A 26,414-nucleotide genomic window follows, 5' to 3' on the forward strand; every position below is an offset into this window, starting at 1 on the left:
CGAACGTGCAGATCATGTTACAAAATGCAGCCACAATGCATCTATTGTAAAAAAAAAAGCATCCACAATACATTGATCACAATTGATGAATCCATGCAAGAACGGCGTTGCGATCCGCCCGAAAGGCCGAACAGGCGTTCATCGGCATTCGTAGGAAACGAATATTCGCTATCGCACTGGGGTGATGTGGCACGGAAACACCGCGAAAACGAGCCAACATCTGATACCTGGTGCCACGTCGAACTAGACAAGCGATCAGAATCGCGGAACCAGCGACATGCTGCTAGGAAAAATACAGCGTTAAACGTTGGTGTACCGTGTACGACTGTCACGAGTGATTCGTATCGCTTCCGAAATGACATGCACAATGAGCAACCATGAAAGGAAACTTAACATAAGTGGTCTGAAGAGAACTTAGGCATATGCGCGAAGCATGCATCCGCATTTGCTGGCCGACCTTACCGCTTTTCGGACAGTAACTTGCGGACGGCGTTCAACAGAGTTCGCGGTAAGAGCGTTCGGGATGGCTGTGGATAACTTGTTGCGAGTGAGCAGTTTCAACGTAAGTACACGACTTTACTTGGCGCATTCATGTTCCCGTGTTCCACACGCTTTCGAAAGTCAATGTGATGTTTAATTGAGTAACCATCATGCTCCTGGTTAAAGAAGCGCAGCCAGAATTTTTTTTCGGGAAGGGGGAAGGGAAGGACATCGTTGATTTAGGGAGGGTCTGGTGCTCCCTTGAAATGGTAATTTTCCGTTATTTATGTCATAGGGAAAAAATTCGGGAGAGGTTGGTTTGCTACCCCCTGGCTACGATCCTGCCTGGTTAACGTTCTGTGCCGCCCTAAGGAACATGCTACAATTATGGATGTGTAACTTGAGTGCGTGGGATTAGAAACACCAAACACCATTAAGGGTGGTTTATAATCTAAGCCTCTGTCAAGTTATAATCTAAGCCTCTGTCAAGCCTCTGTCACAGCAGAAACGGAAAGAGAAAGCTAATGCTTTTGTTTTCGCTGTCTTTCAGGCGCATAGAGCTCTTAATAATAATAATAATAATAATAATAATAATAATAATAATAATAATAATAATAATAATAATAATAATAATAATAATAATAATAATAATAATAATAATAATAATAATAATAATAATAATAATAATAATAATAACTAAGGGTTTACGTACGAAAACATCGATGTAATTGCAAGGCACGCCGTAGTGAGAATTTATTTCCACTGACCAGAGTTGTGTCTCCAGGCTTTAAAGTGACACAAAAAGTTACTCCTGGAAAACTCAGCTCGATAACAATAGGCGTGAAAAATAAAGATTTTAACGCCTTACCACCCACCCCACACCTACATACTGTCATATAAAGTATATTCTCATCCATATAGTGGTTTTGACTCAATAAACACAAACAATTAATTTTATGTTCTCTTCTGAAGAATGACGTAGAAGAACACATATCGAGAAAGTGATCTGTGCAGATTGCTCGTACGATGCTATGAATGGATGGGTGAATAGATGGATGGCTGAAAAAAAAAAACCGTGTCCCACCACTTTTCAGCGTTTTCCTAGTAGCTTCGGAACGCGGAGCTATGCGAGAGCATGTAAGAAATCTATGGTGTCCTATTTATCGCAAATTGTAGAAGTAGAGAACTGCGAATACAGCTTATTTAACAGTGGGTTTGAATAGGTTCTCGTTTGTAAGAGCCTCAGCGCAATGGCCTGAGCTCTGTTTAGTTTACTGTGCGGAGTAGGGAAGTCCCACGTCCTACGTAAAAGAGTTTTGTTACAGTCGCTGTAGGCCTGCAGTCGTATAGGCTTACTGTGAATCATCCGCCTGAAACCCCAGCATCTCCTGGCCTTGCGGCTTCACGATTGGCAAGTTTTTGTGCAGCATTGTGGGCAGATTCGTTACGGTTTGCGAGGAACACCGTTGCTTCCTCCCACGTGACCAGGAATCCAGACCATCGTGCGTGGTTTGATTGAGGAATTGCCAGAGCCCGTTTAGAAGCTACTCGTTTGGCAAACGCTCGAACGGCTGCACTAGAACCACTGTGGATTCTCAGTATGGTTGGGTCTAAAAGTTCCAACTCGGCATCCACCCGTACCACGGAATCTAAAATTGCTGAAGCACTTTGCCATGGCTGCGAGTATTAGCTCTAATTAATTTACGCTACGCCAATCACTGTACACTTCATCTTGTTTTATAAAGTTACCCAGGCTGCACTGCTGTGGAAATTTTTGCCTGTCCGTGCAGTACGCTCCGTACCACGTGATCACCGAAGAAGGTTTCAACGTTCCTGTCAAAGGTGTATGTGGAGAAATTCTGGCGGCAATAACACGATCACTGAGGACGAAGTAAGTGCATTCTGAAGTACATATATTTTAATTGTATTGCGGAAATTCGTAGAGCAGACGCCAGAAAAAAAAATGTGTTGCCAAAAGATACATCAATCAGTCATAAACTACCCCACGTTTCTTCATTTCTCGTTGAAAGATGTACAAAAATTCATTTCCCACGTTATCTGTCTGAGCTATTAAACACGCATGGGCAGTTGCACTATACGCACAGCACTAGATGTTGCAACAACGATACTCAGCACAGTGAATGTATATATGTGATAAATACTGAGCAGGCAGTTAACTAGCTCCTTTTAGTGTGTATAAACATATACTCGACGCACTGTGACAGCGTCGTGTGGCATGTTAGAAGTCTTTTCACTTATTATAATTCTCCTTCCTTCATTCATGTCGCTTCGCGTCGTTTCAAATTGAATTTTTCCGCATTACCTGAAATCGCGTAGCGCTGAAATCGCGTAGATATTTATAAGTACGAAGATATGATTGGCCAGTCACCTTCGCTAATTATGAGCTCGCTAACGTCATTGGAAGCATTTTGTTCTTACGAACCGTTGCCAACAAGGAAAGATTACAATAGATCTTCTGTGACTTCCCTCTCTATTACGTGTAAAGACTTACAGTCGCTGTGAATCACCTTGACCACAGACCGATGACGACAGCAACCGTTCTGGAACATCGTACTGAGAAGTCGATGATGAAGGGGACGAATGCATTGCTCAAATTCTTGGAGACAAGTGACTTGCTCCGGTGGTTACAGGCCAATAGCGACATTGTTACTATGAGAAGTGTCCCTTTGTATGCGCATGCTATACCCCCCTTTCTCTTTCTATTTCTCTCTCTACCTCTGAATCAGATATCCTCATATGCTCTTCTTAGTTTGGGGTAACCTACCTGCCTTACATCTCTCTCCTGATTTTTTCCCTTTTTTTACCATGGTGCAAGAAAGCTTTTGGAGTAGCCACCCAGGATCTTTTTTTCAAATTAGACTGATTCACTTTCCCCTATTTCTCTTCCTCTCAGGCTCTGCCTAATCAGGCTAGCACTGCTGCTAACGTAAAGCACTTGATAAGATGGTGGCACAATTTTTTTTCATAGAAATTACCATCTCCTAAACAACCTCATAAGAATGTGCTTTGGCTTTCTTTTCTTGCGGAAGTACTCATTTGTAGAAAAGGAAACTTCGTCTTTACAAGGCTTACATACGTGTCATATTGTACTACTCTTGCAGCTACACCATAACCTTCCCTTTGGATTCCTTCTGGGGATTGCTGAAGCCGGATGGAAACTGGACTGGAGTGCTCGGGATGCTGCAGCGTGATGTCAGGCGATCGCTTTAATGTCTTCCTGCCAATATACCTTCGCTTTCAATTCGACAGTGTCGGTGATCGACTTGTCTTGAAGTCCGCCGTGGTGTAGCGATGATTAAGGTTCCCGGCTGCCGACCCAATGGTCGCGGTTTCGATCCCATCCGCGGTAGTTGAATTTCGATGGAGGCAAAGTGGTAGAAGTCCGTGTGCTGTGCGCTGTCAACGCACGTTAAACAACGACAGATGGTCGGAATTCCGGAAACCCTCCACTGCGGCGTCTCTCATGCTCGTATCTCACATTAAGAACGCAGAACCCCAGAAAACATTACATTTATTGTCTTGAAACAGCAGGGCTAATACCCGTGCCACACGGGCAGAGAATATGGCACTTACCCCCGAATGCCTTCAGATTTATTGCCATTCGCGCGGTGCCACATGGGTGAACGAAATGGCATTCGTCCTAATGCCATTCGCCACCAAATGCCTTCGTCAGAACTCAGTTGACTGAGAAATGCCTACTCTCGACGACACAGCTCGCGAAGTGCGATTTACCTTAAGGTAAATAAAACAAATCATATTCAGCTAAAAAAACATTTCCCGTCTTTTATTTGCACTAAACTCTTAAAAAAGTGCTTTGAACGTTATACGAAGATCAGGTCGAAATGGTTTGAAATTATATGAAGTTCCATGTCCTGAAGCTGGCGCATAACTCGTCTCTGCTCCAGAATTATTCGCTCTTGAGCACGATGTTAACACACAAGTGCTGCCGTGAAAAAATGAACTCTGCGAACATCTTCTTCCGAGAGATGCGACAGGTGCGGTGCGACAGGCGCCATTTTCTATTTACGCTGTGGATCTGACTAGTGTTGGCTTAGGTTGCTACGGTCGGCTGCAACGTCGTAAAACAAAGCAAGAAACTAAAACCTAGGGCAGCGTAATATGCTTATTTCTACATTTTATGATGATCTGATGTGTATGAAGCTTGTAAACGCTTGTTTATTTTTTATTGCTATTCACCCAATGCTCACTTGGAAGGTGCTGTGATCGACATCAAGTCAAATGTCATTCGCTTTGGACGTGTAGCAGCACCGCCGAAAAAATGTCATCCGGGAAATGAAGGCCTTCGCCACCGAATGTCATTTTCTATGCCCGTGTGGCACGGGTATGTTCTGACCATAAAGCATGAGCTCCATGCTACACATAAAAAAACGGGCACACGGTATCTGTCATTTTTGTGCTTCAAATTGCCCCACTGTCAGACCATCTGAAGGGACATTAAGCGCAGAGGTAACGATGCAGTCAAATGCTAGCACAGCCGCCGAAGTTAATTATGCAATTACTTATCAAATTTTTTCTTTATAAGAACCATTTTAGTAATGGGAGTCGACAGATACAGTAAAATTTCTTCGAAAAAAAAACATCCAGAATTCACATAGTTCGTATTCGCAATTCTTATTTGCCATTAAAGAGGGCACGGGCAAACAGAATGTCCAGGATGAGAATAGGTTGCAATACTTTATTACAAATAATTGTAGCCAAAGACAGTAGCGTCGCAGATATTTTTACGCCGGAAGGGAAAGGGAGATGTGAGCTATACGTTCTAAATGTTCGTGTGGGCGTTTGTATGTGCGTGCATAAGTACACATGCAAAACTGCAAAATATTAGGGAAGCGGTTGTTGACCCCCCCCCCCCCCCCTTTCTTGGTCACCCCAGTGATCCAGTGGGCTTTTATAAAAGCAACGGTTATCTGGTGGTTACTGTAACCCACAAATCAAGAGATTCGATAAAACTGCATGGAAACATTGCACGCATATCCTGCAGTTAATAGATTCTCACTGTCATACCACCTTCCTTGCCTTAGTAGTACATTAACCACTCGTGGCGCCGTTTACTGGTTAGTTAACTGACAACCTCCAGTCCATCTCAATAAACAAGCAACCCATATAATTTTACGAAACTTTGGATAATTTTATCAGACTTGGTCAGCAACTGTGTTTTCATCTTATTCAATGCCTGACCAGATGAACTTTCGTCGAAATCTCGACATTAATTTCTTCGTCTTGCTTCTGCAGGAGGCTGATTTGGCGCTGTCTGTGATAAATCCGACGAGTGAGAAGAAGGACGTGGCGGTGGAATCAGAGACGATCCTGCCGATCGAAATCATGATTCTCGCAGGCCGCCAGTCTCGCCACGAGAGCAACATACTCGGCATCATACAAATCTTCCCTTGGGAGGTGAGAGCTACAAGGCAACGGCTAAGCCAAGCGCGTCTAAAGAAATGCCGTAGCAGAAGGGGGGTGCCCCCTCGCCCCCGGCTTAGCTAGTGCTGGAGTATAACGTAGTACTCTCATTTGAGTTCTGAAAATACAAATCTGCAAACTTAACAGCCTGATGTGGCTGTTAAGCCCGATGTGTGGAGACCACAACAGCCCGGTGTGTAGAGACCATAGGCCTGCAAAAATTCGGGATTTCTCCTATACTCATTCGTGAACTATAACATTCACTTAGGGCTTACTCAGACTCACGCTTACTGGAATTTTCCTGAGCCGAACTTACTCGAGCTCACTCACGAGAGTTTTCGCTAACCAGATTCACTGGTATTCAGGCGAATCAAAATATTACTCACCGAGTCTACCACGAAGTCCGACTCACGCCTCCATGCGAGTCTGCCCCACCGTGGTGGTCTAGTGGCTAAGATACTCGGCTGCTGACCCGCTCGTCAAGAGATCAAATCCTGACTGCGGCGGCTGCATTTCCGATGGAGGCAGAAATGTTGTAGGCCCGTGGGCTCAGATTTGAGTGCACGTTAAAGAACCCCAGGTGGTCAAAATTTCCGGAGCTCCACTATATACGGCGTCTCTCGTAATCATATGGTGGTTTTGGGACGTTAAACCACACATATCAATCAATCATGCGAGTCTGAGTGAGTCCGATTCAGTCGCCACATGAGTGAGTTCGCCGACCTAAGGAGAAGGCAGGTGTCGTACGGCAAACGTACAAGTCATAGTTCAAGCAAAAGAGGCCACTTGACCACGATTCATGGAAATTAAACAGGAAATGCCCTAAGTCTGCACGTAATTATTATTTTTTGTGTGCAAGCATGAGCCCCGAAATCCTCTTGCTCTGCTGCCAATAGTTCCCGGCAACGGTGACATCCGCAGCCAGCCACGCGAACTGGCTGTATGATTCGTACGTAGTTCGGGCGCAAAATCTTGGCAACCGTGTTCGCGAAAACAATAGCCCAAGCGGAGCGGGCCCATAAATTTTGCTGGTGTCTATTGACATAGAGCCTCATAGCTCTCTAAGGGGCACAAGCTTAGATATTGTGATCCCTCTCGCACAATGAAGGGCACGAGGTCAGAGTACAGTTTCACCATTTGTCTGTTTTTGTGTTGTTTGTTTGTTCAAGCTGCTTAGAAATGTATACGTTGGCAGATACATTCTTCACCTCATCTATTGTATACATAGCGATAATGTTTTATATTATTTATTTACTATATACTCTCCTATTACTTTTTATGTTTGTGATTTTTATACACCAGATCATGATTTGCTGATGTATACAACGATGTTCCCTGTTTGCGTCTTAGTTGTGTATGGGATATTTTTTTGTACCAGACTGTATTTCGGAGCGAAAGCCTGCGTCAGGTTTGAGATGTGGCCTTTAGCTTTTGCTTCGTATTTTATGTGCACACAAAAATGAAATCTCAAAAGTATCAAGATTTCAAATATTGTGACACCTCTCGCGTACTGATTGGCGAACGTGACATGTCACGACACCTTTCGCACAGCAAGGCCTAAGACGGGATATTGTAACACTCCAGGTGCTGTGAAAGGCCTAAGGTAAGATATTGTAACACATTTGGCGCTAAGAGGGGCACAAGATGAAATATTGAGCCACTGGGCTACAAAGTGAATGTTTACCAATAACAGGAAGCTAACGACATCGATGGCATCTGTGTCACTGAATGGGGGTGAAGAATGGTGTTACAGGCCAAGTGACATTCTTCAAATCACCGTAAAAGTACAAAAAAAGTCATGAGCCATTCCACTCTTTTAAGGCGAATGACCAACGAAGCTAGGCAGCGGATGGTATTACCAATTTCTAATGTTTACACATTTCTTGAAACTAGGTAATTTAACGTATGCTCCTTCCACTTCTAATTTTGTGGGCTACAAGTTCAGCGCACAGGTTATTTACGTATACATTTATTTATTTCCCAGTACTGAACTAACATTTTATGTAAATCGAAGGTGAGTCGCCGTGTTTGCCCAATTTCTGTGGCACACACCTGCTAGGTTTTTTCTGTTGAGCAAAAATTATTTGACTAGGTAACTGCTTGTGGAGTTACCATATGTTCACATTTTTATTACTGTCAGTGTAGCAGTCACGTCGTTCAATTCGCCTAGTTTGCTAGCTGCCGTTTGGGCCCAGTCTCGTTGCTCACGGTCACTTGTTTTTTTCACTTGTTTTTTTTTCTCATTTGAGGGTTAAGGACGTTCATTATTGATTGTTTTTTATTTGATAGGTCGCTGTTCGTGTGGTTTGAAATGACCTTGTTGAATAACTAGCTAGTGACTTAGTTACATAGCTGTTTTTGTAACTAAGTCACGGAATGACCTAGTTACATTGTCAACACAAGCGATAAGCAGACAATGCGCTTCAAAGAACCCGTGCTTTCCGAAACAAACCCGCTTCCACGGCGCACTTCTAACCGTTTCTCCTACTCACCACTAGATGGGAGTAGCCGTTCGAAATTAGCTGGTGCGTATCCGATAGGGCGTAGCGCATCGGCTCTGCTTGAAGGCATCCTACGCACTATGCGTTTTGAACGCTATTCATTCGTTCACATTTGAGGACTTCGCCTCTTAACGCTAACGCGAACCACACACACACACACACATACACACACAAAGAAATTAAAAGTACGGATAGCTCACGCTGTAAACAAACTTTCCACTGTACTCACCCAACGATGGCCAACCAGACTGGGGCGCGGCCGTAACTTACAGTGACGTAACTAAAAAGTTCAAGTAATTCGCATTGCGCCAATAAAAAAGAAGTCACTGATGGCTGTTTCACAAATGGCTCTTATATAAGGTCGTTCTTTAGGCAAGCATCGATTCGTTTCAAGGAGCTACTCGTTGAGCCAGAACTCGACGTGAAAGCCACTCCTGGTCTTAGTTTGCTCACACAGAGACATAGCCTGACAAGATGGAGCTGTATATAGACGTTTCCATTCAATGTCAGGATAGACGGGAAGCAAATATGAATGCATGATTAGCTCAGCCATTGTTTTTTTTTTTGGGGTGTCAAATCTACAGCATAAGCAGGGTGCTGCCATTCGTACGATAAACGTGATAGATAAATTCAGAGATACAATGCATTATACATAATGTCTATCAGCTTATGGACAATATCTCATGCTTCATCGACTGAAGTAGTTTTCTAGCCCGTACGGAATGGTCACATTCGAAAAATTGGAGGAAAGCTGAATAACGGGTTCCTGTAATTTGTCTATGCTATTTTACCGATTTTTGGCCCTAAATGTGTGATTTAATGTATTTTTGTTCCCGCTACACTGAGTGCATCACGAAGGATATGACTATGCCGCACGTTCTTGCTCTCCCTTATTAAGCCCTGGGGCTCTTGAACAGTTGGCTCTTGTGCTCAAATAAATCTTGCACCTGAACCATTGCGATTTTCTTGCTCCAGCATAGCAGGATATGCGTGCTGCAGTCATAGACACAAATCGGCATTATTCGAGGCTGCTCTCGTTCTAATGTATGCGTTCTGAATTCTGGTCGCTAAGGGGATCAGTGAAAAATAACAGTATTCGCGAATTAGTTTCACACATTGTCTAACGACGTTATAGTCGATGCGGCAGTTATTGTCGATTATCTCTGTCAACGAACAAGATTTCCAGATTTGTTCACTCTAACTGAAAGCGGCGGGACAATCTTCAAATGTAGTCTCCCTCGCACTATTTTTATCAGTACATTTATAACTTTGCTATATTTTATTCTTCCTCGTACGTCGTATCTTCATCAAATGAATGCAGTGATTTACAAAGCACTTTTCACGTTCGTTAATTGGAAATAGCCGCATAAAATTGGTGTGCTGTTCCTCCTTTTGTAGGTATGGCTACTGACCTTCTGTTGCTTTGTGATGTCTGCAGTCACGTGGTCTATCAGTGACTGCGTTCACTTCCGACTCAACGCCCAGGATGGGTCATTCGACCACGCACGAAACTTCTTCGGGCGCCTGTGGGTTTTCGTGGAGAACACAATGCTGGAAGGTGGGAAGACTTACGACAAGCATTTTATCCTATACCCCTCCGATTTCTACGCACACATAAGAAAGAAAACGGGCAAGGATCAGGTATACGGTGGTTATACGAGCGTCTGCTTTTCCAGACTACATGGGAGGGTAGAGAAACGGAGGCTAATCTAAAGCAAAAATGATAAAAGAGACAAAAAGAAATAGCACGCACAAAAATAATTCGCACATTTTCTTTCATCGTGGCTAAGCACATACTCGTAACTAAAGACCCCATTTAAGGCAAATGAATGCTTATTGTGTTCCTTGCGCTCCTATCCCCAAATTTCACACATTAACATGAATCAAACGGTAAAAGAGGACTTTTATAGTGTTTTTACAGCGCCTGTAAAGGAAGGAAAATAGGAGGAAAAGAACGGCAGGGAGGTAACCAGTCTATAGGCAGCCCGTTTGCTACCCTGCGCATGGGAGGGGGATGGGGGAGATGAAAGATAGAGAGGAGAGAGGGAAGAGTGATAAACACAGTACGTTCGGCAGCACCCGCGTGCACACTCAGTCAAAGTCCAGTCTTGCCTTTCGCGGTGTGTGACATTGCTGTTGCAGCCACTTGTTCAAGTCTGTGTCGCCTTGGAATTTCAACAGAGCTTTTGTCGCCTTCTGTTTCAATGTCAGCGCCTGTAAATGTCTATTTTGGGTCGAGATGCCTGCAATAGCCTTTTTTTCCAAATGGGCACCAATACGAACTGTTTACCCTGAGTTTCACTTGCGGGTGAAGTTTGATACCGTTATTAATGTTAGCGAGCAACATTGTTTGTTCGGAATTCGGTAGTGTTCAGCCTATAGTAGTCTTCTAGTTCAATCAAACCCCGGTAAACCACCGCTTGCTGCAGCGAAGTGGGACGCGCCATTCAGCATACGCAACCGCGGTTGGCGAATGCGCAACCAAGAAAAGCCGTCAAAAGAAAATACAATCGAGAGGAAAATAAGAAATAAAAATGGAATGAGCAAGATGCTTTTTTTTTAATTTCGCATGTTAAGGTATTCGCCGACAAGGGAAAAATTGACCCCACGTGATGCGACCCGGCCAGTAAGAGGCATCTCCCCCTTCTGGTCTTTTAGTGGGCTGGCCATCTCCTGCCCTCCTCGGAAAGAAAGACATCGAGGAGTTTATTGATTATACAGTGGAGAATGGACACACCATGCTGCAGATTAAACGGAAAGTCTGGTTACTGCGAACCACAAAAGGAAAAAAAAATCCCAGCTATGTCAAACCGTTGGCGCCTTTGTGCCGTAAATAACAATAGCAGTTTTTTTTTTCTTCGTGCCGTAGACGGAGGCAGCGCATGTCTTCGTTTTATGTAATTCACATTCATGTAAAAAAATTATCGTGCCTATATTCACTATATTAGAGGCCTAAAACTTTGCTTTGCCTGACTGTTTCTGGCACCTGAAAAATGATTTATGAATGTGTGAAAATCTGGCCTCTACCCAGCCAGCGAAGGGTTCAATTAAACTTCAGTGAGTTTTTGTTTGAGTCTACGATCGCTCTGTTACGGAGTGCAATGTTCTTCGCAGCGCGGTAGGCACACTAGACGACAGACCATTATCGGAAAAAAAAAAGAAATCATCTTTTCGTGGCCATGCGTGTCGCAGGTCAGTGAAGTGACGCGGGGTTCTACGCTGTTCTTTAAACATACCGATCTAAGCTGTCACTTAGACACGTACTGAACTGGCGCACATGTGTCTGATGGTATATTATTCGGTCTCTTTCTCTTAACGTCTTCGTCTCTTCACTGTGTGCAGGGTAGCAAAACAAACACGCCCCAGAATGAACTCTCTGGCTTTCCTTCCTTTTTGTTCTCCTCCTCCTACCCAAACTAGCAGTGCAGTTCTCTTTCCTAGCAATACATTCACCGTTTTTCGTTCTATTTCATCCTTTTTATTTCATTCATGCACGAGATCTGACGTCGGAAGCAGTGATAAAGCAACTTATTGTATATTAAATGTTTCTTGTACGGCACTACACCATCCTCAGCATCGCCGGAGGTACCAAGCCGGATGTCCGCGCGAATCCTGGTCGGCGGTTACTGGGTGGTGGTGATTGTGCTCACAACGGCGTTCGCGGGCCAGATGAAGGCCATGCTGATGGTGAGACAGGAGACCAACCGCATAGACAGCCTCCGGGATCTGTCGGAGAGACCCACCATGAAGCCGTACGCACCGGCTGGCAGCGCCGTTATCTCTTCCATCAAGGTGAGACAGCAGGCTACCAAAAAAAAAAAATTGCCCGCAGCTTCCCTCGGGGGAACACTGAGGAGGATGCGGACCATATAATTGGTTAACGGGGTGTTAAAGTGCGACTTACTTGGGTCGATGGCTAAATTGGTTAACGTGGTTGTGAAATGGGGTGTTAAATTGCGACTTACTTGGGTCGATGGCTAAATTGGTTAACGTGGTTGTAGGAGGGGGTGTTAAATGAGTGAACACGTACGCACGTATGCGAAAGGGCGGCGCTGGTCGAAGGGACGTCGATCATTGTGTTTGTGGATTCGTTGGAATTCATTTCACCGCGACCTTGGACGTCGACGCGCCGTACAAACCGACCGACGAGCGGCAACTGAGCGAGCGAGCGCCGACCTTGAGTATATATACAGCACGACGGCGCATGCACTGTCAGCTGTTGAATGTTCTCGAAGCGCGACGCCACATGCGCGTCCACTGGAGAATCAGGAGAATTGTAGATGTCGAACGCGGTGTGTAGAGGAGGAAGGGTGCACAGATGGTGGAGGAGTGAAGCGCGCGCGGTGTGTAGAGGAGGAAGGGATGCACAGATGGTGGAAGAGTGGGCGACGGCGCGACGGCGCATGCGCGCGCGTCAGCTGTCCAATGTTCGAGAAGCGGTGCGGACGGCGCACTACAAGGCGCGAGTATAAGATGCTCCGCATCTAAAAAAAATGTAACCAGTTCCACCGTAAGTAAATGCTGTACGAATTGCAGAGCGTCGATTGGCCTGTATTTCTCTTGTCTTATCTTGTGAGTGCCACTCACCAGGTTTTGACAATTTTGAGCTTACAATCACGATGCGTAGATAGGGGCGTTCACAATCACATCTCGCCGAAATTTGCACCGCTACGCGTCGCGGAAATGGGTCAAATTTCAAGATGAACGCTGCTCCCGCTTCTTTTCGCAGACGCGCGCCCAGAGGATGAGGGAATGACGTGCCCGTATGAATGGCCCTACGTACACGGCAGTGCAGTGACGTTGGTCCTCCACGTAGACGACTGTGCTCTGACGTTGCCAACAGTGGCACGTAACGTGACGAAAAATATTTAACACGGCATGCGTAGGTGATGTAACTCGTTGCTTGAAGGGATTAGAAAGTTTTAGTACTGCGTACGCTGCGTACGTGGCGGCGTTGCGTACGTAAGAACGCCAGGTTCTGCGTAGTGCGCATGCGCAGACCGCAACGCGCACTATTGCATTACGTACGCAGCCGCTACGTACGCACGCATGAGATGCGTGCGTGCGTACGTACGAGGTGATCGCGCCGCTGTCTCGCGCTGTCTCGAACAAGTTCGCGACAGCGCGAGACTTTGTTTTGCAAAATGGCGGCATCGAAGGCAAGCACCGACCGGCTCTGTGGCTTAAAATATGGCCATAATCTGGCTATAACACTTGGATTGGCTCACATTGGATGTCAACAACATGCGCTTCGATTTTGATCTACCAGATGGCGCAACACGCTTCACGCTCGTTACTTACGCGGGTACTACGGCGTACTAAAAGCCGATTAGTGGCAAACGACGCCACGTAACGCAAGGCGCTTGCGTGATGCGTACGTAGCACCATTCCGCAGTACTAAAACTCTCTATTAATACAACTTGAGATAAATAATGAGACGCAATAAGAGAATGTGCGCGTATTTTTCCCAATTTTTTCCCCGTGAATTGCAACGAGATGTGGGGCTGATGTGGTGGGGTTTCGCATGTGTTCGTGTTCCCGGCGGTCAGCGCATCGAGCAGACGACCGCCGAGGAAACGAAGCGTACGCGCACCACTGTGCTCACCTATTCTACCGCGTCTCAGCCAGCGTTTCCGAACCATCCCGTAGAAACAGACAGGAAACCACAAAATAACACTCATAAAAAAAAAATTTGGCCCGAATCTACATGTTACACTGTAAATGTCGTCGAAAGACGACAGTCTTGCGTCTAAAGAGAGTGAACAAAACGTTTATTTGAAGTTAGCGCAAGAAAAGCGGTCAATGGTATTCTGAAGGCGCTGCGTTAGAGTGCCTCGAGCGTGTAACGGAGGCGAACAAGCGCATCTAGGTACGTTAGGCACGAGCGCCATCTGGCAGTTATCTCCGAAAACGAAGGCGTTCGTGACCGCGGAGAAAGATGCGCGCCAGTCACGGAGGTAATAAAGCGTAGAATGCAAAGCGACAGGCGGGTGCCACCAACGTCGTAGCAAAGCGTTGGAAACACCTTCTTGTACATCGCGTTCCACTGTCAGCGCAGCGCGTTAAACGCTACAGTCCTTAGAGTTACTTGTGTGTGCCTCTTCTAGTATAAAGGCAGACATAAAAAACATAGATATGTTGTTATGGCACCTCAGATATGCGCTATGTTTGCTTTTTGAATTGACAATCACACAACGATGAACGCTGAACCTTGAGCAATAGTGGTGGGCGCTGCGGATAAGGTTGGCCGTTTGGTGCCGCTCGAGGTATTGTTAGGGCAGACAATCAAATGTATAGACAAGACAAACAGACCCATAGTTGAGTACGAAGTACTCCAAATCGTTAAACATTTTTTCTTAACACAGACCTAAATTTTTCCGTCGAAGGTCCCCAAGAAAGACTATCGTCTTAAAAAAAAAAAAGAAGCAAGCCGCTCGCGTGTTCGGGGGTTGGGCTTGTCGGGCACGTCATGCGCACGCGACCTCTTGGTCGGATGCCGGAGAGGGTAGGAATGCGATTAGGTTCGCGAAGTTTACGCGAGGGAGCGGCAAGGGTTTCGAGCCCGCCTCCTCTCAGCCTCGTTTCGCGTCGTTTAACACACACACACACACACACACACACACACACACACACACACACACACACACACACACACACACACACACACACACACACACACACACACACACACAGTTTGCTCAGCTCGTAAATAACCGACTGAAAAAAAATTGTGGCATAATGCTCCTCATCGGACACACAACAACTTCCATGGTCTAACTAAAAAAAATTTGTGATGGGTACTGGTGAGTGACTCTTTAAAACGACAGCGTTGAAGAGCTTGTTTCGGAGAAATTCCGGTGTAATAATAAAATTCGGCAGATACCCCACAACTTGGGAACCAATGTAATACGAATGAAATAAAACTTTGTTGTAATTTTTTTGATGAGCAAAACGTTACGAAATGACGCTAAGTATATGTACAAATGCTGTGCGCGCATGCTTATGTTAAACAGTCGCATGTTTACCGCTGAGTAACGATGTCAACAGCTTTATGGGTATCAGCAACACTAGAAGGGATGAGCTCATGTGTAGCGTTTCTGTCAGCGAGGATGGCGGCCCTGGACATTGCTAAATAAATGAGCTTCAGTGGATGGCGCTTCACTACGATGCTCATCAACCCGACGTGACAGCTGCATGACGTCACAACGTATGTACTGTTTATAAGATTTGTAGCCAGCATTGCAACCACAATGGACATTTCGTGACATTACGGTTTTCATAACGCGACACGGACTTGAACAAGCGGCTGTAACTGCAATGTCACACACCGCGAAAGACAAGACTGGACTATGACTGAGTGTGCGCGCGTGTGGTGCCGAATGTGACGTGTTCATCTCTCTTCCCTCTGTGCTCTCTATCTTTCATCTCCTCCATCCCCCTCCCATGCGCAGGGTAGCAAACCGGCTGCCTATCGGCTGGTTAACCTCCCTGCCGTTCTTTTCTTCCTATTTTCCTTCCTTCTTTCCTTACGGTCTACTCGTCCAAGCAACCATTTTAGCTTCTTGAAAAGCAGCCGAGGACCTGGCGTCACTCTGTGGTAGAATACTTGGTGGTCACGCAGAATGCTGGGGCTCGATTCCTGCGTGTACCAAAACATTTATTATAGGCGTTTGTTGGGTCAACGCTGCCGGTGCCACCTTTTAGGGCCGACGCTCCATAGGGCTAACCTAGTTGGTATTCAGCACGCAACACAAAACCCCAAAAGAAACTGAAAAGCTGCCCAACAACAACAACAACAACAACAACAACAACAACAACAACAACAACAACAACAACAACAACAACAACAACAACAACAACAACAACAACAACAACAACACGTGTAAACAACATGCTTTATGTGTAATCAACTATACAACAGCGCAATACATGATCACCTGTGCCGTCAGTTTGTCCGTCCACCCATCTGTCTGCACATTTGTCTGTCCCTCCATTCGTGGTTCCGTCCGCCAGTGCATCGTGCATACATCCACCTGTCGCTTCATCCATGCGGCCGTCCATCCATTTGTACGTCTTTTATATTAGTCAGCGACTTCAATGTAGACATCATAGACCTTAAAACCTATTCATTCGCTGATTTGTCGTCATTCACTTGGTGGAGATCCACTAATTTTTCTTAATGTTCTCGGATTGAAATTACCAACATTTGTTTGCGTCATTCTTTGGTTTATCAATCACTTCAGTGTCAATCACCTTCAGTTGTAAACCGCCTTCAGTGGATTGGGCTTAACTACAGTTGATCAGAACGCGACGTGACGGCTACTTTGTAGAAGTACATATGTAACGTTTATAAATTTGGATAGGGATCACTGCATCCCCAATTGACGCATCACGAACATTATGGCCTATTTGAAAAGCAGTTGTGAGACCTGGCGTGGCTCTGAGATAGAATACTTGGTTGCCACGCACAATTCTGGGGTGCGGTAGTAACTGTTAAAGAATAAGTAAATTCTTGCTGGCACCTTTTTTTCTTTCTTCACATTAGGCAGGTCAACTCAGCCAAAGTCAGCTTTTTCTAAACGCTCACGTGTCAAAGTTACCCATGTTTGTTCTCGCCGTTACTGGTTAGATATGAAGTGGCAATAACCTGTGGTACATACCGGCATACCAGTGACGAAAAGGGTTTGACGACGTATGTGACGGGATTGTGGTGTTATTCATGTCATGCCCAGCGAGTCGTATTCGTCAAACTATCTTACCCTCCCATACTAATTTTGCTTGACCCCAAGTTAAGGGGGTGATCACGACGAAAGCAACCAAACCAGACAGACAGACAGACAGACAGACAGACAGACAGACAGACAGACAGACAGACAGACAGACAGACAGACAGACAGACAGACAGACAGACAGACAGACAGACAGACAGACAGACAGACAGACAGACAGACAGACAGACAGACAGACAGACAGACAGACAGACAGACAGACAGACAGACAGACAGACAGACAGACAGACAGACAGACAGACAGACAGACAGATAGATAGATAGATAGATAGATAGATAGATAGATAGATAGATAGATAGATAGATAGATAGATAGATAGATAGATAGATAGATAGATAGATAGATAGATAGATAGATAGATAGATAGATAGATAGATAGATAGATAGATAGATAGATAGATAGATAGATAGATAGATAGATAGATAGATAGATAGATAGATAGATAGATAGATAGATAGATAGATAGACAGACAGATAGATAGATAGATAGATAGATAGATAGATAGATAGATAGATAGATAGATAGATAGATAGATAGATAGATAGATTCCGAAAGTGCTTGCAGTACGCAAATAAATGCTTTGCATTGAAAAACATTCGGTTCGAGAGAAAAGCGAACCCAAGCCACCTTCGCGGCAAGCAGGTGTTCTATCACAAAGCCACGATATTGCTTGAAAGTTATTCTAAAAAAATACACATCATGAATGTCATATAGGGGAACGAGTCTCCTTAACGCATGTAATACTGCGTGGAAAAATCGTATAACCGCACCAGACGTCAAAATACGTTAATGGTGCACCCATTTAAAAGCACTCAGACATATTTAATCATAATCAGCTCCAAAAGCGTCAGCGATGGCAACACCTACGTAGGTTCGCGTGTTGCTCAAGGGTGTTGCCTTCCGGACGCGTCGTGGACACTTCGGCGATTCGCAACGCAGCGCCGCTGTGCTTGCAAGAGGCATTCTTTAAGCGTTTGAAGCAGCGAATTTTATGCACACAGACATTCAGTTCCTTGCGGCATGGATGAGGCGTGCACTGAGAACAGAAGCCAAGCGTGTAATTCAGAAGGCAAAGCGCACGAGGCTCGATTGCGCTATTGCATACTGATCTTGAAGGCAGAGCGCAAGCATCCTCAAAGTTTTTGCCCGTTTTAGGGGCGAAGAAGTGGCACCCGTTCGTCCCTCGTCGTAGTCGTAGGGCGTAACCAATCTTAGTCTTTGACCTGCAACGTGGTGCCGGTGGGAGATTTCTCCTGTGCGTTGTTGAACAATAAAAAATTCGCAGCGTGCGCAAAAACTAAAAGCCAAATTCTCCTGTCTCTCATTCCCCCTTAGCAGCCATTGGCATGTACATTGAGCACTATCTGAAAAGAAAGGGTTGCTAGGTTATACTCGCTGGGCGTAACCTCCTTGGTTTTAGAAAGGTTTAGCGAGCGTTGGGGCGCAGTGCCACGAATACAGCGAACTAGTATATACCATGAACTCGAAGTGGTTGAAGGTGGGAAGTAGACACGAAGCGCAAACCGTAACAAAGTGTGCTTGTGCCACCTCTCAATTAGTTCTTGGAATGTCCGCTGGATGGCGGTGTTCTATATGCGGAATATATGATGAAAAGATGCGAGATGGTGGTACTTGGAGTGTTGACTAGATGGACGAACTGACACACAGACAGGTGCACGGACGGATGCACCGATGGCTGCACGGACGGATGGACGCATGGACGGACGCAGGGCCGGATGCATGGACGAACGCAGGGACGTACGCCCGGATGAACGTGCGGACGCATGAACAGGCTCACGGACTGACGGATGGATGGACGCATGGACAGACGAAAGCAAGAATGAATGGACGGACGGATACTTCGCCCCACTCTCCATGATTCACCCCGTGGATATGCTGCCATTTTTGTACCCACTATTTGCTTTTATTTTCTTGTGTGTATCCACTCTCTTGCGTTATTTTCGTGTGGCTGTGTCCTCTGGTTTGCGATTACCTATTTTCGATGGACTGCCTTCTGATGTTACAGGAATGAAGCTCCTAACGCCATGGGCCGCATGTCCCGTGTCGTCGTAGTTGGATTTCGTTGCATGTCAATAAAAGCGGTGTCACAGCATATCCGCAGAGTGAATGATGATGAGTGAGGCGAATCGTCCATCAGTCCGTCCATGCTTCCGTGCGTCCGTTCATCCATTCATGCTTAGCCCCACTCGCCATAATTCACCTCGTGGATGTGCAGTGAATTTTTTTTTTATACTGCTTGCTGCTCCAAGCGCGGCGCGCCCAACTCCCGACGCTGGAGTTTCGCTATCGTCTCGGGAGTTTGCACACACGAATGAATCCTTCAGCAACCATGTGCTTCACGAACAAGTGTACGCTGGCGTTCCACACGTGCAGCTCGCTCAAGACTGCGTGACAGCAACGCGAGACCCAAGACGACAACAGGACAGCAGACTCACACCGCTGCGCCAGATTTGGGTGCACGTTAAAAAACCCCAGGTGGTCGAAATTTCCGCAGCCCTCCACTACGGCGCCTCTCATAATCATATCGTGGTTTTGGGACATTAAACCCCACATATCAATCAATCAAACTGCTCCGCAGTTAAAATTCAACCTCGCAACTCTAATAGTTGCATTGCGCTGTACCTGAAGTTTCGGAGCTTCCTAGGTACATGTTACAGTGAACATTGAGATAAGCTTTAAGATATTATCACTTGAAGCTTCGAGCATGATACTATCTCTCAGCCTATTGACCTCTTCTATCGAGGCACCTTACGGAAGGGAAATAAAGTGCCAGATAGCGGAGCATTACGTAGTGCGTATAAATTACTAACGTCGCACGTATAATCTTAAATTATCTTGCGCCAGGCAGGTGTTAATCAAGATCGTTGGCACAGGCCTTTGCGCTGCAGTGACGGAGCACCGGCTGGTGATTATGACTAATAAGCACGCGATTCTTCATACGATGAGGCTTGATTGTATCAAACATCGTGATGGGCCTGATCAGACAACCATCGCGATCTAACCAAGGAGTTGAAGGAACACAATAATAATGGTTGTAGGGGTTTTCGCCCTGAGACCATCATATAATGATGAGGGACGCCGTCATGGAGGGATTTGGCAATTTAGATAATATGGCGTTCTATAACGTGCTCCTAAATATAAATACACATGCGTCTAGCGTTTTGCCTCAATGAAGCTGTGACAGAAGCTGCAGAGATCGAACCTGCAACCTTAGGGTAATCAGACCAGCGCCTTAACCACTAGATCACCATGGAAGGTGATATAACGATATAACAGATGCTTAAATTCTAACACTGCGACGTACTTGCTTAAAGCAATTTCTACACCCGAGCTTTACCGTAGTAGAGTGACTGGTACTCTAAATCGTTACCCCATACAGAAATATACTTATTGTGTGGTTACCCACTTTTTCTAAACGCACTAGGCAGAATGTCGAATATACGTCTTACGCAGTCAAGGATGAACTTCCGGCGGCTTTCTGATATAGTAAAGTACTTGGTACTCTAAATCATTAACGACTTTTTTCCAAACACACTATAGGCAGAATTTCGTGCAGCCCAAGGGACGGCTTTCAGCTCTCCCATAGTAGAGTACAGAGTACTCTAAATCGTTAACCACTTTCTCTTTACACAGTCTCGATCTCGCAAAAGGCACGACCTCGTGCTCGTGAAATGTCAGGCTCACGCGACGGCTTTCTGCTCTGCCATACCAAGTACTCTAAATCGCTAAACAATTTTTGTCTAAACGCATTTACTCTTACTCGTTCACCCTCTTTCTAAACACTCATCTTATACTTAAACAACGTTACCCAGGTGTTCGCAGTGTACGATGGTGAAATAAATCTTCTCTAAGCAGTTATGGGCTTAACTTGGCTCAACTCCTAAATATCGTTAAGATCTTGCGACGGCTGTGCGTGTACATATCTTCTGGCCCTTTCAAGCTCGATCGCACGGCCACTTACACTTAAATGCCCATCCACCTGCGGGCATGAACAACCTGGTCAAGGAAACATTACCTCTCTCTTTCTCTCTAAAAATTAGGACTCCAGGGACCCTTACTACCAGAAGGTGTGGCAAATGATGCAGAAGTTCAAAACAGATCTTCCTCCGGCCGTCGTCCTGTCCGACAGCTCGATGAGGGAGATTATACACGGAAAAGCGGTGCTAATTCTGAGCAGACCGACGCTGGCAGCGAGGGCGAACGAGGTGTGCGCAAACTCCAGCGAGGGCGAGTTTTACGTGGGCAGGGTGCCCACCTTCAACTTCAACTCGGTCTTCTACCTCAACAAGCGCATGCCAGCCCCGCTCATGGAATTCATCAACAGGCGGTGAGCGTGTGACATTGCCGCTTCTAAAGTAGTTATGATCGCCGAGCAAATATTGATGATGACGCCGTAATGGAAGGCTTCCCATATTTCGACCTCCTGGTGTTTGTTAACGTCCACTTAAATCAATGCACACGGGGATCTGCAGGTGCCGCGGAGGCCGTGTAATGGCCGACGTGAGTGGGATTCGATCCCGCTACCTTCAGGTCAGCAATCAAGCACTCCACTCAAACCTCATTATAACGTTGCATCTTACATGACAATAAGTTCGTTCTGTTCGAAAAATCGTTATAAAAGTATATTACTAAAACTATCTTTTGGAAGACTTTTTTTTTTGGCTGACTTCATTATAACTAACATTTTGTTATACCCGTGTTCATCGAATGAATGTTTGAGTGTATAATATTTACGACCGCAGCAGATCACACAAATATTGACTCCATCACTATGGGTGCTATACGAGACATTCTAGTAGTCCTGGTTTACCGTATGGCCGTAAATAGACCTCATATTTTTGGTCTGCACTATCTTCAAAGCCCATTATGATCATCTAATCTCCTTATACTGCACAAAATGAGCTACTCGCGCTGCTAGAATGCTTAAAAACTATATGCTAACCACACCTCTGTGGTATTACCGTACTCAACGTATTGTAAACAGGCACTGTTACGACATTGTTACTATGGTGCAAGGTCGGCCTTATGAAAGAAGCTTGCGTGCCCGATACCCCACGAATAACTTAAATGTTACAATAAAACTCTAAACCTTTGATAAAAGATATTAGAACTTTTTTAGATGTAAAGATTATAGATTTTAATTTTCACAAACATGAGGTGACCACGAGGCAAGCTGAAGAGGCGAACTTAAGAATATTTTCAGCCCTGTGTTGCTTTAACGTGCTACTTATTCGAAGTGTGCAAGGGTTATTGTGTTTAATTCCCAGACGTAATGCAGCTGCCGTGATCGGGAATCGAACCTGCGTCATGCTCAGCAGCGCCACACCTTCGCATTTAAGTTAGTTTCTTCGGATTCTGCCAAATACAGGGATCTCTATATCTCTGTTTCTCATTCTAATATCGTTCACTCGCGAAAAAAAAAAAAAAAAAACAAGACGGTGGCTGTCTTGAGTAACTTGCGCAATATAGCTCTGAGCAGAGAGCAAATGTAACCAAACGACATAGCTTTAAACTTGCTTTGTTTTCAGCGTATACGGGATAAGCTCACACGGCCCCTCATGCATTTGCCCAAGACGACTGGAAGGTCAAAGTCTTCGCTGTTTAGAAGAATTTGTTGCTGGGCTAGTTCGTACATATTATCTGAAAGAAAATTATCCTAGACCAATGCAACACACGGACATACAAAATCGCAGGACTGGTGTTCTTGCAACCGTGAAGTCCCATGCTATTTGTCTGTCCGTGGGTTGCTTCGAGCTAGGATAATTTTCTTTCGGGTGATATGTACCAACTAGCCCAAGAACACGTTTTGCTTGGTGCATAAGTTTGAAGAAAGTTAAAACGTCGAAGCACCAACAGAAGAACTACGAAGCACCCGAAAAACATCAAAAACATCTCTTTGAGCCTAACGTGGTCTTGCTCTACCTCCGAGATCGCACGCGTTGCATGCTTTCTCCAACTAGCCTGGTATTGTACTGCCTCCGAGATCCGCCCGCCTTTGGCTAAGTGCCTATGTGAAGCGAAAACGTCATCGTGTGACGAAACAGTGCCATCATAGCGACGTCACAACTTTTCGCGATCTGTGACATTATCACGTGGTTGTTTGCATCACTAGCGTTCACGCCACCGACGCCGACGGTCAATTCTGGCGTTAAGGAGCGCCTAAAGCTTTCCCCTTATGTGTATATCCTGTCCTGCTTAATTGAGGGAGAGCAAAGTCACTGTTTTTTTTTCAGGTGTTTTTATTTTGGGCATAACACATACAGGGTTCGCCCGCGAGGTAAGGCAAAAGAAGGACTTAAACCCCCTGACTAGGCCGTACCTCGCTGGGGCAGCAGAGACAGCGGATTCGAAAGTTGCAATTGCACTAGAACACAATAAGTCAACATGAACATAATCACTAGTAGAATAAGAACATGATCGCTAATTACAGTAAGAACGTAATGAAAGTAATGATATAGTAACGGCAAGAACATATTTCGAAGGTTCATTCGATGTAACCGTTCCCCTTTCCCCCTTACGCGGTGCAGAATAGCCTGCCAGGCCCAGCCCTGGTCAATCTTCCTGCCTTTGTTTCATACCCTTCTGCTTTCTCGCTCTGCCCGACAGAATCTTGTGGCTTCGTGACTCCGGCCTGGTGGAAAAGTGGTGGAGGGAGTCCTCGGGAAACTGGGAGGGCTGTGGACAGGCGACCAGCGACGGCACGCTCACGTTCGCAGACTTCAGCGACCTCATCAAGCTGCTGATGGCCATGCTCGCCTGCGCCTTCGCCGTATGCCTCCTCGAGATGGCAGTAGGGCGCGGTCGCCGCTGCACACCGCGGCTTCGCCGGTGGAAAACCGAAATCTAGATACGCGTCTCTGTCGTACAGATGCGCCGTGCTGTATTTCGGATTAGAAACGTTCTTGAAGCTACTGCGCATGCGCCTAATCTAGTGCAACTTGTTTTTACGTGCTCACGCACATTGATGTAGGTCTGTATTGTTAGTCTACAATGCCACGTCATGATACTTTGTAGAATGATCCTCTAAATGATGTAGGCGCGCGAGAAGGAAAATGAGAAAGTAATTTCGAGACAACTATACATGTTAACGAAGTGAGACCATTTATTTTAAAAACACAGTTTTGTGCGTGAATTTTACATTATCTCTATTGTTATTCTTAAGTTCGTGACGCAGATGGCTATGCAAGAGAAGAGGTGCAGCCGCATACCTGTGTAGGCACCCACCTCTCCTTAAGTACATCGAATAAAAAAAAAGAAAATAAATTTGGTTGGGAGAACGCAAATACGAAAACACCCACGCGTAATTGATTGATGTGTGGGGTTTAACGTCCCAAAACCACCATATGATTATGAGAGACACCGTAGTGGAGGGCTCCGGAAGTTTCGACCAGCTGGGGTTCTTTATCGTGCACCCAGATATGAGCACACGGGCCTACAACATTTCCGCCTCCATCGGAAATGCAGCCGCTGAAGCCGGGATTCGATCCCGCGACCTGCGGGTCAGCAGCCGAGTACTTTAGCCACTAGACCACCGCGGCGGGGCAACACCCACGCGTAAGCAAGCACGCACACATACGGGGAGGTTGGGAGTTTGAAAGAGACGGGAAAATTGTCCCGAACTGACGTAAACTAAAATTTTGCGGAGCTATTACTTCGACGCTATCGTCAACCAAGATTTTCGCACGAAAGTACAAATAAGTGTAATAGAGCAACGCGCATGATATTGAGCATGCGTTTGGCAAAACCATCAGTGTATTCTCCTTTAGAATGATGTACACATGACGCTCGTTGCAGCTTCGTGTATGCATGGAAACACATATTTTACTTTGCGTGATTTCAACAATAACATGAGATGACAGCCCACCTCGAATGAGGCTTTTTTTTCTTAGCAAGTACTCGGATTGGCAGTTTTTTATGTAGTTACTTTAAGGATTCACAAAATCATTAATTATCGTTTGCTGGATCAGGAGAAACTTATACAGCAACGCTGAGCTATTAAGCGATGATAAAATGTTTGAGAGGTTGTTAATGTCAATAAAACTGATCTCAACCATAGAAATTAATAGCCTCGTTCCAAAAGGCTAATAAGTTTACACTCACAGCTTAGGATTCGTCGACGTAATCATACTCCTCAATCGAAACTAATTAAAACTATCTCTTTGCGAAACAAACAAACGGACAACCAAGCAAGCAAAAAATCGCATTTCAGCGTCCGAAAATCCCGCTGTAATAGTAACGGCAATTCTTACTATAACTGCTCCATATCACGTATACTGCGTCTGCACGAGATAGATTAATCACTGGAAACACAGAGACTAGATACACCTGGACCACTGGAGGTTATTTCCAATTGCATCGCGTCCTGAGATTATGATGCAGCGCCTTAATCCGATAAAGGCGCTGCTTACAATGGAGGCCGAAAAATATGGCTATTCGTCTTTATATGCGGTTTATTTGCACGTTTCCATTCCTACGTCTTTCCTTATCACAAGCCGCAACGAATCTTGTCAAGCTATCGCCGCTGTTTTCGAGCAGGAGCGGATTGAAAAGAAACGGGGACGGGGATTAAGGAAGCTTGCGAAATGAGTCCGTCCTCCACTCCTCACGTACGACTCATCTCACAAAGGATAAAGTCAGGCGGAAGAGTTTTCCGAGATTCAAATCTGCTTATAACGTTTCCGCAGCTGAAAGGGACAGCGAGCTCTTGCACGCACGCGCCGTTGAATTATTCATTTCAAATTATTATCGCCCCTGTCACCTTGTTCGCTTTGGTTTTCAGACTGTAAAAATGTCGCCAGGGTGTCTTTCGAAAATACCAAAAAAAGTTGTTTCCAAGAAGAAAAAAAAGAGAGAGAGAAACCACAAGATAGAGAGAGTGCAGGAAGAAATAAAGGAAGAAATGGCAATCGTTATTTTGAAAACAAAAGCAAGATACTTATTTTGAAAACAAAAACAAGTTATTCCAGATACTTGCTCGACGGTAAGTCTTTATATAGTTTCTCGTAGAGGTACCTAATCAACATAATTCAGAATAAGCAATCGCAAGTGCTAAATGGAAAGGGTAATTAGCAGTCAGGGGTTGAAACTCCGAGAAAGCAGACTATGCAGTCCAGAAGAGCGTGAGAACTTTGCTATTGTTATTGCGTACGTAGGCTTCAGACTGTCAGCAATGAATACA

General features: G+C 45.3%; 1 protein-coding gene across 1 annotated transcript; it reads left to right on the forward strand.

Moving 5' to 3' along the window:
• Positions 1–523: 523 nt before the first annotated feature.
• LOC119173926 (glutamate receptor ionotropic, kainate glr-3-like) lies at positions 524–24,499 on the forward strand. The gene is made up of 8 exons (XM_037424708.2): positions 524–562; positions 2,271–2,371; positions 3,603–3,693; positions 5,755–5,916; positions 9,822–9,981; positions 11,998–12,215; positions 21,277–21,563; positions 23,843–24,499. The coding sequence occupies exons 1-8, from the start codon at positions 524–526 to the stop codon at positions 24,081–24,083; spliced, it is 1,299 nt and encodes a 432-aa protein (XP_037280605.2). The 3' UTR covers positions 24,084–24,499.
• Positions 24,500–26,414: the final 1,915 nt, after the last annotated feature.

This window comes from Rhipicephalus microplus, chromosome 5, assembly GCF_043290135.1.
Source record: "Rhipicephalus microplus isolate Deutch F79 chromosome 5, USDA_Rmic, whole genome shotgun sequence".
Classification (NCBI taxonomy): Eukaryota; Metazoa; Arthropoda; class Arachnida; order Ixodida; family Ixodidae; genus Rhipicephalus; species Rhipicephalus microplus.

Coding starts and splice junctions, on each gene's coding strand:
- LOC119173926 (XM_037424708.2), top strand. CDS start 524: ATGGCTGTGGATAACTTGTTGCGAGTGAGCAGTTTCAAC. Junction 9,982..11,997: donor GGAGAACACAATGCTGGAAG/GTGGGAAGACTT, acceptor CACCATCCTCAG/CATCGCCGGAGGTACCAAGC. Junction 12,216..21,276: donor CCGTTATCTCTTCCATCAAG/GTGAGACAGCAG, acceptor TCTAAAAATTAG/GACTCCAGGGACCCTTACTA.